Source organism: Pygocentrus nattereri, chromosome 25 (assembly GCF_015220715.1).
Source record: "Pygocentrus nattereri isolate fPygNat1 chromosome 25, fPygNat1.pri, whole genome shotgun sequence".
Classification (NCBI taxonomy): domain Eukaryota; kingdom Metazoa; phylum Chordata; class Actinopteri; order Characiformes; family Serrasalmidae; genus Pygocentrus; species Pygocentrus nattereri.
This window is the reverse complement of record NC_051235.1, coordinates 26651756-26669195: the sequence shown is the minus strand read 5'-3', so window position 1 is coordinate 26669195 and position 17440 is coordinate 26651756. Positions and strand designations below refer to the sequence as shown.

Genomic DNA, 17440 nt, shown 5'->3' with positions numbered 1-17440 from the left:
TTTGAGGTCACACATGCATGTGTGAGAGTGTGCGGCTGTAAAATAGACAATGATGCCAGCCTGGAAGCGGTTTGAGTGAGTTGAGACCTTTTGGGGATGTATTTACATTAAAAAATACAGGAGACTATCATGTTTGTGTTTGCCTTGGTCATAACTAAAGAGACAAAATTTGCGCGCCAAACATGCTTTGGCCGATTGACTGTGTCTGAAATGAGGTCCAAAACTGTAAATTTGAAATCACTGTTCCTTTAACTCGGTCCTGTTAAAGGGATTGTTTTTTCCAAAATCTGTAAGCAGAAACTTGGCATGACTTGAGGCAAATGTGTAGTGATTTTAGCCAGTGAACCTACACCAAACATGTCTTGGCTGATGATCTACATGGGAGGTGAGGGGGAACATTGAATCTACATTGTCTGTTTTTATTTCTTTATTATTTCTAAATTAGTAGCCCAGATCTGTTAAACTGAATAGCTGTTGACAGAACTTATTGTTTCTGTGAGAAAGTTTTGTAATTATAGACTTTTTCATGAGTATTCTTTCTGGTCTTTGGCATCAGAAGACGGTAGGAGAGGTTCATCGAGTGAGAGTGGAGGCGTAGCGATGCCTAGGCTGCCGTCCTGCTGCCCCCAGCACTCACCCTGCAGTGGACCCTCCTCAGGGCACCTCTCCCTGGGTCACTCTCACTCAGGGTGTATGCAGGCTGGACCGACGCAGCAGCCCGGGCTGCAGCAGCCTGCTGCTCAGCACTCCCACAGCCACTCGCACCACTTCCACCACCATCACCACCACACAGGCCCCACCTCCTCATCCCTGGCCTTCCCTGAGCCCAGCTGCCCCCTGGAGCGGCCCAGCGCTGTGCCTGCACCCTGCGGCGCCGTCAGCAGCAGCAGCCAGTACCACGACCAGGTACCACAGCACCCTCACTCTAATTACTTAATTACAAACTGTCCAAAAGTGTTTAATTTCAAAAATACTCACTCTGTTTGCACTCGTTTCAGATAATTAATGATAATAATAATGTAATAATAACTGACCCATGTTCTTATACATTTATGTTTGTGGGGTTTAATTTGCCAAAAGTTCCAGAGTTTATTGAAAGGTGACCATTTTCAGCATTTCTTTATCTTTCATAATTAAACTGACTGTTTTGTTGCAGTGCATCCTTTCTATACTGCAAGTTTACTAATTCTTAGGCTAAGTTTCTGAGCTGCTGAGCTGGCAAGTGTTTATATTGTTAAGTGCACTCGTTGGGGTAGGAGAGTCGGAGTGTATATAGCATTGCAGTGCATGCTGGGTACTGCAGTGCATTGTGAACCAGGCTAATATTAATAGAAAATGAAAATACTTCTGCAGGCCGTAGAGAACTGTGTTGAGGTCCTGAACTGGCCTGCAGGCCTTGTGTTTGACAAATGGGATCTAGAGTGAATAGTACATTTTTAAAATCTATATTCATTTCATCAGACTCTCTTATTTAAATATAGAAGGACAGTTCACTTTTCTATGATGTTGGCCCGTTAATAATTTTAGAATAATAATAAGATAATCTTAGGTTCTTGCACAGAATGAACTCTGCTGTTGTTGACTTCATAATAAAGGATGTTTATAATGAAATTAACATCCAGAGTGCTTTGTATTTGTGAATAGATGTGATCAAATTCCAAGACAAGGCTACAAATTGGTAATTGCTGATCATTGAAGTACCTTTTGTTCCAAGATAAAGTATAAATATTAAAGTATAAGTATCTGAAACACTAAGGTTTATAGTTTCTGTCTACACTGTGTAAGTAAATACTAAGTAAAGTTCATTTTTATTTACTCTCATAAAACATCTGACCTCAGGCTGGTTAAGAATGGCAGCATTTTTGTGGGAGCGTCATGATGGGGAGGTGACAGTGAAATGTATTGTCTAATATTTACAGTACTTTTTTGAAATAGGCACCATGTGCTCTCATTTGAAATGAATAAAGACGTGGTTCCATTTGAAGTTTTGAAATGCCCTTTATGTTTGGATGATGAAAAGGGGGAAAAAAAACAAAGCACCTTTTGATTTTTTTTTTTTTTTTTTTTTTTTTTCCCCTTCCCCCCCCTTTTAAGGTGGGGTGGTGAATAAAAAAAACAAAAAAAAAACATGGCTGTTGTTTGAAGCCACCCTTGCAGCATAGCTGAGCTCTAAATAATTCACATGGAGCTAATTGCTGGAGCTGCTGAATTCTATTATAATCAAAGGGGAGTGTTCATGACTAATGAGGTTTGTTTATGTCGCTGTCCATCAACAATTTTGCAACCCCCCCCCCCCACCACACACACACACACACACACACTGTTCAATTATGCAAGGAGAGTTTGGGGGCAAAGCGCTCAGAAAGGAGTCGTCAGCGTTAGCGAGTAAAGGATGTCGTTTCCATGTTGAATGCATTAGGCGAACTCTGGTGGCTTTTGATGATGTGGGCTGTGAGCAGTCGGAGCCTTTAGCTAGAGATCAGATATGCACAGGCAGGAGGCTCTTGGATGAGGTGTACTGGGTCATGTTTTATTCATCAAAGCGTTAAATGAGATTAGATATGGGGAGCCTTACAGAGCATTTTCAAATCTGACACGCTCTCTCCGTCTCTCTGTTTTTTAATTTTGTTGTTGTTGTTTCGTTTCTGGGGTTACCGGCTCTTTTTGATAGAAGTCGAAGCAGTGATTGGTCACTTCTCAGATAATTAACATAATTTTTTTTTTTCTGCTAATGGTTAATTAACTGCTCTCCTGCTCTCTCTCCCATTCTCCCTCCCTCCCTCCCTCCCTCCCTCCCTCTCTCTCTCTCTCTCTCCCTCCCTCTCTCTCCCTCCTGTTCTCCCTCTCTCCCTCCAGTTCCCTCATCACTCACTCACTCACTCCCTCCTACTCTGCATCCTGCCCTCCTACTCTGCATCCTGCCCTCCCCCTCTCCATCCCTCTATCCCTCCCTCCCCCTCTCTCTCTCTCTCTCTCTCTCTCTCCCTCCCTCCCCCTCTCTCTCTCCCTTCCTCCCTCCCCCCCCCCCCCCCCCCCCCCCCTCTCTCTCTCTCTCTCTCTCTCTCTCTCTCTCTCTCTCTCTCTCTCTCTCTCTCTCTCTCTCTCTCTCTCTCTCTCTCTCTCTCTCTCTCTCTCTCTCTCTCTTCCCCCCCCTCTCTCCCCTCCCTCCCTCCCCCCCCCCCCCCCCCCTCTCTCCTCTTCCTCCCCTCTCTCCATCTTATTTGCTGAATTTAAAATAAAACATTAAATGTGGCCTTTAACCCCTTAACAGGCCATTACACACTTCTGTAATCTAAGAATAGCTCAACCGTTGAATTGAATTGCATTGAAGTCCCTGTAGTAACTGAATAATAAGCCTTTGTATGTGATGGGCCTGGGATGTTAAGAGGTTAATATGTTTAATATAATAATGTCTTATTACCTCACAAGCCGAGTGTTTTTCCATCACCTGTAAAGTTTCCATTTGCAGATTTTTGTGGGTTTTTTCCGGTGTTGGTGTGTAATGTATGTCGCTGAACCTTGTATCTTCATTTTTGCTGTTTTTCAGGGTTTTTACATAATGTAAAAATGCATGTTATCCTTCACATTGTGTGTAAAATTCATTAAGAATGGACCAAAATAAATGGACAAAATACACATATAAAAAAAAAAATACATACACATGTACACGCAAACATGACAAAAGAAATGCTAACACATTCTCATGCTCGGTCCTTCTCTTTCAGCAGACCCTGCCCGTTGATCTCAGTAGCAGTGCTGTTCGCAGTAACGGCTCTAACAGTACTGGTTTCAGCAGCACCTCTGCTTTCGACCCCTGCTGTCCGGGCTCTACCTCACGACCTCCCGTCTACGTTTCCCAGGCTGCACCGGGGCCCAGTCAGCCGAGCGTTGCTGACACTTTCAGCCCAGCCATGGTGCCCCAGCCTCAGCCTCAGCTCTCGTCCTGCAGGCACTACATGCATCCCTCCTGTAAGTACAACACTGACTTCTTCATTTGTAAGAGAGTCTCATCCCGAATGACTGAATATTATGTATGATGATTGAATTTATATCTTTATATGTTACCATGTAAAAGTTTGGAATCACTTTTCATATTAATAGTTTGTGTTTTACTGATGTAACCGTAGAAACTGTGAGATATTGAAACTATTCCATAGTTGATGTTTGACAACTTTTAATTACTTTTTGTCCACTTGGAGAGCAGTGATGAGTTAATGAATATGCTGTTTTGGCTGTAACAGTTCAGCGAGCCAGCTTTCATGTGATCCCCTTCTGTTTTTTTGTTTTGGTGGGGGTCGTATGAAACCGATGAAATGCGCGCTCATCCAAACTTCAGTGCTAATGGTAATTAGGTGAAGCACCTGATGTTTAATGTGTTAAGTGCCGCAGGTAGCGTATGCCCAGCAGTCGGCTTTAATTGCCGCTTCTCTTCCGAACAGAGGCACGTAGAATGTGAATGAGTGTGGCGGGGTCCCTGGTGGGCCTGTATTTATAGGGGTAATTGCTGTGCACTGGTGCACCTGCCTGTTTTCTCCCTCTCTGTCTCCCCCTTTCTTTCTCTCTCTGTCCTCTCTTCTCCCTTTCTTCCATCATTTCTGTTTTTCTGTCTTCCCCTTTACCCACTCACTTTCTCATACTCTTTCTACCCCTGTTTCTCAGCCTTTCTACCCCTGTTTCTCAGCCTGCCCCATTTCCCTCCTTTCTGCTCTCTCACTTCTTTCTCAGCCTTTCTCTCTCCTCACCTCTTCTTTCCTCCTATCTCTCCCTCTAATTCCCCCTTTTCTTTCTCTCAGTCTGCCTTCCTATTTTTCCCTTCCTGTTTTCCCCTTTTCTTTTTCCCCCTTTTCTCTCTTTATTCCCTCTTTCCTCTTTCTCTCTCTCTCTCTGTTCTACCTACTCCCTCTTTTACTCTCTACATCCCTCTTATGCCCTCTCCCCCCTTCAGACGTTGTCTCTCTGTCTCTCTTCCTGTCTCTCTCCCCATCGTTCCCCTTTCCCCCTTCTCTCACTCTTTCTCAGCTTTTCTCTCCTCTCCCTTCCCTTCTTTCCCTTTATCATACCCCTTTCCCCCATTTGTCTTTCTCTCACTCTCCCTCCCCCATTTCTCTCTTTTCCCCTCTCTCTCATTGGCCCCTCAGCAATCAACAAATCATTTCCACTCCTGAGTTTTCACGCATGCCAGTGTGATGCTGATGGAGGTGTGTAGTACTCAGATAGGGTGCAGTCCATATAGCCAACATTTCAACAGTTTCAATTCACAAGATACAGCAAGATGGTTGTTAAAACTTTTGCTTCCTACCTTAAATATAGTTTGCAAGACACGTTTGGTGTCTGCAGGTTTTGTCCTGGAGCTACAAGGTTAATGTAACACCAGATAAACAAATGCAGGCTTTAACTTGGCTTCTACTGTTTTCAGCTATTTTAGTATATTTGTATTGTTAAGTGTCATACAGTGTCAGAAAACACGCAAGTTCATTAGAAATGACTCGTTTGTTTAATGATTTAGGCATTCAGCTTTCATAGTGCCAAACTGTTAACTGAAATGTTTCAATGTGTTGGGTACATTAGCCTTGTAGGTCCGCTGCAAAACTAAAGAAGCAAACGTCAGATATTAACATGTCTTAGTTGATTTGATTAAATTTTGTGCTAAGGGGAAAATTCCGTAAATCTTAGTTTTGGCTGAAGCATTTCAGATTTGTTGAAATATGCAATAATCTCTCATTATAATAGCCTCTCATTTTCTCTTTTCCTCCCTCTCTCTTTGTTTACAGATGGTCCTCTAGCACGCTCCTTGCACCATCAGACCTCCTCTTCCTGTCCTCATTCGCACGGCAATCCCCCTCCTCCTCCTCAGCCCCCTCCGCAGGGCGATTACGTCATCCCTCACCCTGTCCTCCCTTTCCACACCCCACTGCCCTCTCACGGCCCAGGCCACACCGTGCCTCCAGCCCCTCCCCCCTCTCTTCCTCCTCACCATCTCCCAGGCTCAAGCGCCCCCCTGACCCAGCACCTGGCCCCCGAGCACCAGGCCCTGTCGCACCACTTGCCTGTGCTGGGCCCCAACCCCGTGCAGAGGCTCCACCAGCATGAGATCCTACAGAGGATGGAGGCCCAGAGACGCAGGATGATGCAGCACCCGACGTAAGTTAAAGCATTGCTTTATCATGGCCACTGAAGAAGTTAGATACTGTAATATAGATTTTTGTTTTCATAAGGTTTATTTATAATGTTTGTGTACCAAAATTAGTCATAGGTCAATTTTCAGAATTACAGACTGCCGATGTACCTTTTGAGACTGATATGTAAAAGATTTCGGTTCTGAGTGGCTGCTCTGTATTATACCTCATCCAAAAAGCAGCTTTAAATATACAAAAGAGCTGAAATACATAGGACGATCAAGTCCTCAGGTCACCACTACTTACCATTCTAATCATGCCTTTTTGGTTCCGGGACCCTTTGAAATGGTTTTCATCACGTCTTCCGCTTTAAGTCCAATTTTTGTGCAGTAACAACATTGCTTCTCGCTTCAGTGTGAATGGGTAGGGCTAATGTGTTCATGGCTGTGACATCCCAACCATGATGAATTCAAAATGGGCTTTTTCACCAGCTTACTATGAATAGTATGATTTCCTTATGTGTACTGTATATCTTGGTAAGTGAACAGTAAGTTTTGGAGTATTTGTGTAGTACATCAGGCTCAACAAAGATATGAACCAGTTATTGGCAATCATGTTTTTTCTTACTCTGTTTCTACTGCTGTTTTACCTACAGTCGAGCACACGAGAGGCCTCCCCCTCACCCTCACAGAATGCACCCCAACTACGGCCACGGACATCACATCCATGTCCCCCAGACTATGTCCTCCCACCCTCGCCAGACCGACCAGAGGACCACATGGTATGCACAACTTCATCAGAGCAGCAACTGCATTAATATCCCACTCCAGGCCTGTTCTGGTGCTTAGAGCAAAACTGTATAATAGGTGGTTTTGCTGACCATAATAAAATTATGATCCTCAGGAACTAAATATGGTAATGCTGTGAGCAGAGGATTTTTATTTTTGGCTTTGATCTGCTGCAGTTTTGTGGCCCTATTTAACACAAATGGGCTTCACGTGTTGTTGCTAGAGGCATAAAGAACAGTACAAAAAACTGTTTTATGATGCGTTTTGTTATTTTTGCACAATATGATGTTATAGATATAAAAAGGTGCTGGTATTTCATTTCCTTTAATTGTTTTGGTCAAAGCGATTGCCAGTGGCTGCTAAATGCATAGTTACCACAAACAAGAAGACACATTTAAATTCATAATAAAAGGGAATTCTGCTAATTTTTTTCAGTTTCTGCCTAATGACTTTTGTCATGGGTGAACAAAAAAGGTTTGCTTAAAATGTTTTTTTAAGCATTCAGAAGTATATGCAAGGCATTTTAAGGTAAAATAATCCCCAGAGAAACCAAGCTTTACTGCGCTTTCACCATTATCAATATTACATATAACAACTTGGAAGATGGGTGGGTTCACTGGTAGTTTTGTATGAATAAAATAGCTATATTTGCGTTACATTGCAATCCCTGATTCCTATCACCAATATTGTGAAGATACCAGAATCTGTGTTTCTCTAAAATTCAGTTTCACATCAGTCGTTCTGAATGACTTGTTTACATTTCACCCATTGAAATCTGCAGAAATTTTTTTAATTTGGTGTAGTCCTCCTTTTGAGTGACATTTTCTTCTTGTTTTCATGGTTGCCTCTTTTGATAAAACACTGTTTTAATAGAACAGTGAAGACCAAAATTTGCTCCTTCGTCCGATATGAGCAGTATTTTATGCTTATATCATTAATAAAGGAATATTAATATGATTATCGTAACAGCTCTGGTTTGTTGGTTTCTAATGTTGCTGTTGTGGCTGTGTTTCAGGGAGCTGGGCATAGAGGCTGGCGTGACTGTAGCTCCTTACCCTTCAGGGCATCTGCTCCCCCATCTGCCCCACTACCACCCCCCACCCAGACTGCACCACTTCCCCATCCAGCTGATGGTGAGTACCATCTCCTCCAGTGCCCACTCCCAGCCATCATTATATACATTAGCATACATTAGCATAAGTAATGAAGGGCTGGTGTGGGTTCAGGTATTGCACAGATTAATGACGGTGGGCCCAACCCCCCTTTTATTTACAACATCTGTTATTTCAAGGGTGGATTATTAGGCCTCATGAATTATGTATTGCCGTTTATAACGCACACTCAACAGCCATTTCAGAAGTGAATATTAAGTTTGACATACCTGATTTAAAGTGGTTCGCTTTCACTGTAAATAATCATGAAACCATGTTTGTTTCTTCTACAGGATCCACCATAGACAGCTAAATGTTTTGATAAGGAAAAGCAGAGATGTTTGAATGGTTTGTTGTTTTTCTCTCTCACGCAGCACACTGGTATGTCTGAGGTCACCTATCCACACATTCGCTACATCTCATCCAGAATGACTGGATTTGGCCGAACCTATGAGGTAGGATTCGCAGTTAAAGAGCTTTAAGTCATTTAGAGAATCCTTCTGACCAGCGAAATTTTAAAAAAGTGCAATATGAAATTTCAGAAGTCTGTGTTATCATTTTAAAATGATGTCTCACACTCATCGAGACGAAAAGAGAAACTGTCAAAACTGTGTATTTAGGAGAGATCCTGTTATGACTTGAATTTGGTGAAAAGTTATTCTTGTGCATGCACACAATCATCCCTCGCGTGGCTACATGAGTGGACAGAATAAGCCATTTGTTTTGTTATGTAAAGACAGGACCTGAACATAAAATCACGTTTGCAACTGTAGCTTTCTCTTTTTTGCTTTTGTTAGTCTGTTACTTGTTGATTTTTACCTGTAGATCTTCTGCAAGCACAGTCCAGCATTGTCTATCAGAGGTGCTGAAGGTATTGCTTTGAAAGCGGTTTAAAAGTTATGTTTGAATAAGGCTACAATCACGGATTCTGTCATAGGAACATGCAACATGCTGCAGCTGGGGTTCGACCTGCAATAGTGCCAGTGGTGTGAAGGATCAAACTTTATTAAATACTTTATTTATGCTGTTACTAATTTTTCGTGTTAATGACTTCTAGTGGTTGAGGTCTAAAATTAAGAAATGCACTGTTTTTAAAAAAAGAAAAAGAAAAAAAAAAGCATGTGTAAGAGAGTGGCTGTTGACACATTTATGTATTTATATTTTGCTTTGCAGGATCTGCTGCATTTAGAGGAGCGACTGGGGACTGTGAATCGAGGAGCCTCTCAGGGAACCATAGAGAGGTGCACTTACCCGCACAAGTACAAGAAGGTGAGAGCTTGTAAGATGACGATGAGTGTGTCATATGCGTTTTAGCCTTGATAACAAAAGCTGCATGTGTGCTGAAGACTCCATCTGAGGAGGACATGCACAGGAGCTCCCTCTCCAGCAGCAGCAGGAGGAGGGTGCAGCTTGTAGAGCACTGCACTCCACAGGAGTTTGCAGTTGCAGAATTAGAGAACTGAAGTGTCACTGATTTATAGTAGGATAAAAAAAGGTTCCATATAGATTACAAAGTGCATTACACATACCTGAATAACAGTAACCCCAAACCCTGCCGCCCAATACAGAAGGTGGTGGAGAGAGACATTGACGAACAGTTATCCCCCGAAGCATGGGCATCTATTGGGAAAGATAGGCACCCACCCTCAAACTCGGTGAGAAATCAGTGATCAGTTTAAATGGAAAAACTCAATTTATTTATACTGTAGATGTTAGGTGTGGGGGAGACGGTAGTTTATAAAGGCCACTAAGGCTGTGTATAGAGGACTACAAAAGCTAGGTGTATGTAAAAAAATAACACATACTTTTTGTAATCAGTATAAGTTGTTTATTTGAAAATTACTAATCTACTTATGTGTATAATAATAGAGACCGTTATGGTTTATACACTACTGTGCAAAAGTCATTCAGAAAATTCTATTTATCTTCGCAGTAAATGTTTTTTGCCAGTTAAAGAAACACCATGAAACATTAGAATATTTTTTTTTAACTCCAGCCATCACATGAAATTGTTAAATTCCTTCATCAGCACCTGATTTAATTTAATGAAGGAATGATAAAATAAACTAAGTCTTGGATAGTAACTGTAAATACTGGGCCTCCTTGAGGAGAGCTTAAGAAATAGTGGACATAGTATTAAGGTTAGTATACAAGTTGTTGTTTTCAAGACTTTTGCACTGTACTCTCTGAATTATATCTATTTTATTTAATTTTTTTATGTTGGCCAGTAAAATAATTGTAAATCTTATCAATATATGTAGCATTTGTAAATTGGGAAGTTTAAAAATGGTAATTATAAATTTTATAAATAATACAATAAATATTATAATTTAATATCTAATATTGATGTATTATTACAATAATTAAAATATTAATAAGAAGAAGAAGAATATTATGCGCAATGAAATGACCTTGTTCATTGGAAGACGTTCTTTCTTATATATAATTTCACTTGCACAAATACAATGTCTAGAAATATATTTAAGAATATTTATTACAACATCTTATTGAGCAATATTAGATATTTTGACTTCGTCTAATTTCACTTGCCAAGATATTGTTTGATTTTTATACAGGCTGTGACAGAAATTGCACAATTTACTAAAAAATAAACTCAGATGTGTTCTATGAGTAGAAAATGGCCCCATCTGTTTTCATGTGCTGATGTATTAGTTTTCTGTCTCTCTGTGTGAGATGATGAGGGTTTGGGTGCAGTGTGTGTGTGTGTGTGTAATGGTCTGTCTGCTCTCGCACACACACAGAGAAAGCTGCACGGTAAGCAGGACGAGGAGGAGGGGGCTGAGGAAGACACAGAGGAGAAATGCACCATCTGTCTGTCTATACTGGAGGAAGGGGAGGACGTCAGGTAAACACTCTAAACGTGTGCTTGTGTCCTCATGTACAGCTGTTGTGTTTATTTTGATATGTAAATAATGTGATCTGACATACTGGAAAATGTACAGGTTTTTATTCTTTTAATGAAAATCTTGAACATAAAAATACACACATAATTTAAACCCCATCTCAGACACATTTTGTCATTTAATAATATTTGATTACAGATAATATTTATGTTTGTCTAACAAGAAAAAGCTTTGTGCATGTTTTATAGAGTGAAGGAGAACATTTTATATTTGCTAACAGGGATGGCATGTGACATGACTCTGGCTGCAGATTTAAATTAGTGCTTTATTTATTTATTTTATTATTTTTATTATTTTATTTAGGGTCATGTCGTTACAGGAATATTCCAGTTTTTTTTTTTTGTTTTTTTTTTAAAGCTTTTTTTCCATCTGCTGCAACTGTAACATAGTTTTTACCATGGAGAGTAATTTTGCCTTGTTTCTCTGGACATGGGGTGGGGGGGGGATAGAAAAACCTACCGACTCAAAACACGATTAGAATAAAAGTCAGTGGGTATTTGCTTCAGCATCTGCCCACTGACTTCCATTGTAAGTGTTTTTAAGTCAGGCTTTCTGTTCACTTCCTAAGTACATGGAAACGTTTTTAAATTATTGTCTGTAATAACTGGCTGTATGCCACAAATGCAGTAGGTAGAGATAAGATTAAAATAAAAGCTGCAGTACTCATTTAAATTCTGAACTGAGGATTTTACGCCTGCTTTCCTTTCTCTCCATTTGAACCTCTTGTGCCCCCTGTTGCTGGAACATGCAAACTGCGCATTGTTTTGTGTTAGTGATATTAATGAGCTGGGTCAGGGAGAATTTCACCCAGCTGGATTTTTCAGTATCTAAAATGAGGTCCAAGAAAAACGTCCCTTACATATTCTCTTATTGGACAAACCTGTAAATTAACGTGATGTAAAGGCTTCAGGGAAAAATCAAAATGACCCCATTTTCCCTCTTTCTTAATCAGCCAAGATGTGTTTGGTGTCCTGTTTTACACTGGAGCTTTTAAGCTCTTAATGTAGCTGACGAGTAAGTCATTGTCGCCAGACCATGTCATGTCGTGACCAGTTGACATTTGGGGGAAGGGGAATATTGTGTATATTTGATTTGTCTGTTCCTTCAAAGGGGAATTAACACCTGTTCTTCAGAACTGCTTTATAAATCAGCAGCTGAGGTAGTTACTCAGAGTAGTTGTGAAAGGGTTAATTGTATAGAAACTTACTCAGATTTTTTTTTTCACTGGTGTTGATAGAAACCAGGAATCGCCATGTCTATAACAGGGATGACGAATGTATTTTATTTGTTATCGTTGATGTCTATGTATAATATTAATAATGGTAAAATAGTGGTAAATCTGGAAAAGATTAAATTGTCTTTGGGGACTATTTCGCCTCACAAACATGGATGAATGGATGGAAATTGCAGTGTTACAGTAGCAAAACGTAATTGTACATAAACTTGTACTAGGCAAAAAATAGAAATAGCCATAAATTAAAAGAAATAAAAAAATAGGCATGTAATACAGTAAAATATGACAGAGTAGAGAGAGAAGAATATCTGTTTGCATATTTTCATAGCATATAAGACAGATCTGTTGTACTTTAATAGTCATAAAAACGTCAGGCAGCGTATTCATAACCATTTTATGTCATAACCTGGATACTCTTCAGACGTCTGGTTCCTATGACGATCACTGAGCAATTCTGACTCTTAAGTGTCTAAAGACTGGTATGTTTCACGTGGAACGAGAAGGATTTAATTAGACCTTATTTAAATGATGCAGCAGTGAGAAACCATGTTGTGAAATGGCCCCCAAATTATCCTTGCTTTCTAACGGTCGCTCCTTCTTGTTTTGCAGACGCCTTCCTTGTATGCACCTCTTCCATCAGCTGTGCGTGGATCAGTGGCTCCTCACTAACAAAAAGTGCCCCATCTGCAGAGTGGACATAGAGGCCCAGTTATCCTCCGAAAGTTGATGCTGTTTTTCTAGCAACATTTATTTTATCTTTGTTTGTTCGTTTGTTTGTGTTTATTTTTTTTCTTCAGTAACACATTCAACCAAAGATGGCATGAATTACCTGCGCAGATCCAATACTGAAAAAAAGGAGAAAAAAAAGAAAAAGAAAAAAAAGAGCGTAGTATGCCAGCTATCATATAGAACCAATACAGCTAGAAATGACATCTTCATTAAAGGTTTTGAATTTTATTGTATTTATAAAGCTTTTATGTAGCTTTTAATTGTTTTCACAAGTGTCATAGTATATTATTATTATTTTTGTCTTTTTTTTTTTTTTTTTTTTTTTCATGGATCCTTGCAATGCATTTATTTGCACATATAAATGATACGGGCCTGGCAGGCCCAAAGGACTTGCAGGCAAGAATAGCTGCTCTAGTAAAGAAGCATTTTTATATACCTAATGCCTTGCTTTACTGGAATAGAATGTCAACCTCCATTATAAAAACATTGCAGGACTCATTTTATTGATCAGTATATTTGTTTAGTTTTATGTTTTAGTGTGATAAGATTTTTTTTTTTTTTTTTTTTTTAAAGCGAATCAAGACATTCCTTAATTAGGAAATAAGATCATGCTTGAGATCAGCTGCTGTATCAGTGTTCAACCTCCCACAGCGTTCCTTTTCTCACGGAAAACCCACCTTCCAGGATGAGCACGTGTTTGTGTCCTGGCCGATCCCTCTGCGCACCTCTATTCGACTTCACTTCACCTAATGTATTTTAAGGAGATGGGGAGAAAAAAAAAAAGAAGAAAAAAAAAACGTCACCTCTCTGTATTGTTCGCTTTTCTTAATGTCACGAATAAGTGACGTTTGATGAGGACACTCTTGGAACTCTGTCACATTCGGCTCAGTGGGGATCTCAGCCACAAACACAGCTGTCGGATGCCTGGAGTATTGTTTTCGTCACAGTTTCTTCCGTTTTTAATTTTCTCTCGCCTGGTTTGTCTCTCTGCACCAAGTGACTGTTGCAGGCTGATTACTCTGTTCAGATATGGTCATAAACATGCACACTCACTCTTATGAGTGCATTTCTCTCTCTCTCTCTCTCTCTCTCTCTCTCTCTCTCTCTCTCTCTCTCTCTCTCTCTCTCTCTCTCTCTCTCTCTCTCTCTCTCTCTTTAGCTGTGCAGCAAACTGTTTTAATTAAGTTCTTTTTGTTTGGTTCTTTTTTCTTTTTGCTGCTGTGAAAGCCTAACACTAATATTATTCTCAACTAGCTAACTTGCATATACTTGCACATGAGAGACAAAAGACAGGAGTGCTTTGAGAATGAAAGTGCGCTGAGGCCATGTATTTCCTCTCTGTTTGCTGAATTTTGGAGAAAAAGAAAACAAGAAAAACTGTAATAATTTTGAATGGAGTGTTGGAATGCAGTACTTAATGGCAGGTATCCATGCATTCATAGACTTAAAGGTCCCAGGATGATACTCCGTGGGATTTACATTAGTTTTAAAATAATGATATTAATAAAGTTAGGTAACTCTTTCTTGTGTACTTCGTGTGGCTCCTTTATAATATGTCTCACTTCTGTGCACCACAGCAAACTCCCGTTTCCACTTTTTACACTAGGCAGTACATCTGATGATGAGGCAAACGGCGGTTCTTAAAAACGATAACAGTATTTCAGAGTTATGACGTGTCACATTTCTATTCCACGACTAAACAGCCTGTGCTGTGGCGTGTGGTATGTTGGGCTTGTAACTAAACTGTCGTTAGATGAGCCAAAAGGCTACAGTCCCAAACACCGCAGAGCAGGTTCAGTTTCAGTTTTGCGTCGGTCACTCAGTGTTTGCTCTCTCAGGCGTTGGGTTTTCTCGTGGTACATTATGACACCACTGCATGATGACGGGCTGGTATGATCAAGGCAGTTAAGAGATGATCTAATAATGGAGAGCAGGTTCTTCAGTGGGCTTTACAGGGGGTTCAGGAGGGACAATCAATTAGCCGCACTTTCTTTGTTGGTCAACCTCGTAGATGTAAAGTCAGAGGCGACAGCTCACCTGCTGCACAGTTTGTGTTAGTCATCCTCTAGTCCTTCATCTATGGTCACAGGACGCTGTTGGCTGGATATTTTTGGTTGGTGGACTGTTCTCAGTCCAGCAGTGACACTGAGGTGTTTAAAAACTCCAGCAGCACTGCTGTGTCTGATCCACTCAGACCAGCACAACACACACTAACAGACCACCACGTCAGTTTTGCTGCAGTGCTGAGAATGATCCACCACCCAAATAGTACCTGCTCTGGGGGGGAACTAACAAAGTATGGACTACAGTCCACTTGTTTCATCAGAGCAGAAGTCCGGATCAAACCTGTACTGTGGTGTGTGGCGCTGTTTGGGTCAGTAGCCTGATCAGCTTTAGCAACTTTAGCTTAGCCATCAGGCTACAGACCCAAACGGCGCCAAACACCATGGTACAATCATGGAACAGGATTTCAGTCCCTCATATTTGAGTCATCCATGCTCTCTGGTGAGCAGAGCATTTATGGGGCTAGCTAAGCTACAGCTAACGCTAACCAGTTCCTCCCTCCATTTACTGACTGACTGCTTTGAAAATCCTTCCACTGTGAACTAAACTTTGAGATAATGGAGGGCGAGGGCACCAAAGTGGCGCGTAAATGCATGTCATTTATGAGGCCCCACCCTCGGCTCCACCTAATGATTGTTTTGGGGGGTGGAGGAGGAGCCTGAATAATTTATTTAAAATTGATTTTAGTATCAATTTCCTTACAAATAAAGTTGTCATTACCACCACACAGTAAGGTTTGGAGTTATATCTGTAAATATTTTTCCCCCACAACTTTTCACGCTGTTAAGTGTTACGAAGTGTTTTTAAGCCACTTTTAACAATATATTTTATCCTATTACTACAACACGCTGACAACCATTCAGAGCAGTGGATAGTGCAGAAAAGAGGTGAAGAGGGTGCAGGCAGGATGGAGTGGGTGGAGACGGGTGTCAGGGCTGATGTGTGACAGAAGGATAGCAGCAAGTGTGAAAGGGAAGGTTTACAAGACAGCAGTGCTTCCTGCTATGATGTCTGGTTTGGAGACTGTGGCTCTGTCTAAAAGACAGGAGGCTGAGCTTGAGGTGGCGGAGATGAAGATGCTGAGATTTTCGTTGGGAGTGACCAGGCTGGACAAGATTAGAAATGAGCAGATCAGAGGGACAGTGAAGGTGGAGCAGTTTGGAGATGAAGCCAGAGAGGCCAGGTTGAGATGGTTTGGACATGTGTTGAGGAGGAATAGTGGATATATTGGTCAAAGAATGTTGGAGATGGAGCTGCCGAGTAGAAGGAGAAGAGGTAGACCTCAGAGAAGGTTTATGGATGTAGTGGAGATGGTTGGTGTAAAAGTAGAGGAGGCAGTGGATAGGGCAAGATGGAGGCAGATGATCCGCTGTGGCGACCCCTAAAGGGAGCAGCCGAAAGAAGAAGAATACAACACGCTGAGCACCACCACCAAGATATAGATGTTTTTTTGGTGCCAGAACCCAAATGTTACAGTGAAATGTTCAGGTTTTTGTTAGTGGTGAAGATTTTTACACCGTTATTGATGCTGTTTATTAACACTGGGATTCCCAAGCAGGGGTTTGTGGTGGAAATGTCACATCAAATTCGAACACCAGTACAAAAATGACAGATGTTAGGGTTTCCAGTGGAATTCCTAATGGTTGTATGAGACATGCATTCACTGATGAACGAGAACAAAAAGGATACAAGCTTGTGAATTCTGTAAGATGGCTTAGGGATGCAGTTGTGCACTATGGAGTACTGCGAAACACTTCAGATGATGATAAATGCATGTTGACTGTTTAAGCTGAGTAGGTTGCGGTGGGGTGTTTATTCAATCCCTTGTGCCAGACATTATCACAGTAATGTGGTGGATAATGATCTGGGGCTGTTTGTCAGGCTCTTTAGCTCCACACACACGTTATCAAGGACACTATCCTCCTGGGTTGTGGGGGGTGCTGGGCAGAAGGCAGTAAACACCCTGGACAGGCCACTGGTCCATCACAAGGCCGAAATACAGACATGTAATCACACACGTTCATACATGAGGCCCTTTACTGTTCCAGCATGACCGGGCTGCTGCGCACAGATCAAGCTCCATAAAGACATGGTTTGACGGGTTTGGTGTGGAGGAACTCCAGTGGCCTGCACGGAGCCCTGACCTCAATCCCAGTGAAAACCTTTGGGTTGAACTGGCACGCTGACTGTTAGCCAGGCCTTCTCGCCCAACATCAGTGGCTGACCTCACAAATTCCCTCAGACACTCTCCAACGTATTTGGAAAGCCTTTTCTGGAAGAGTGAAAGCTGTTTTAGCTGCAAAGGGGCACAAACTCCATATTAATGCTCATGTCCAACAGGCACATATGGGTGTGATGGTCAGGTTTCCACATTCCTTCAGCCATATAGTGAATATCAGTGCTCCTCAAGTTATAGGCAGTAAACCAGGGGCAC

The 17440-nt window shown here is 41.3% G+C and overlaps 1 protein-coding gene across 5 annotated transcripts in view; it reads left to right on the top strand.

The window, feature by feature from the left end:
* Positions 1-14464, top strand: part of rnf111 (ring finger protein 111) — a 71308-nt gene extending 56844 nt beyond the window's left edge. Inside the window, exons 6-15 of one of the 5 annotated variants that reach the window (XM_017711656.2) lie at positions 560-906; positions 3726-3969; positions 5772-6141; positions 6772-6897; positions 7920-8037; positions 8430-8510; positions 9229-9324; positions 9624-9710; positions 10818-10921; positions 12823-14464. In XM_017711656.2, the coding sequence (XP_017567145.1) occupies positions 560-906; positions 3726-3969; positions 5772-6141; positions 6772-6897; positions 7920-8037; positions 8430-8510; positions 9229-9324; positions 9624-9710; positions 10818-10921; positions 12823-12940 (1691 nt within the window). In that variant the 3' untranslated portion in view covers positions 12941-14464. Of the gene's footprint in view, positions 1-556; positions 907-3725; positions 3970-5771; positions 6142-6771; positions 6898-7919; positions 8038-8429; positions 8511-9228; positions 9325-9623; positions 9711-10817; positions 10922-12822 lie in introns of all 5 variants that reach the window. The other 4 variants (XM_017711655.2, XM_017711654.2, XM_017711658.2 and 1 more) reach the window with 4 other exon arrangements.
* The last annotated feature ends 2976 nt before the right edge of the window (positions 14465-17440 follow it).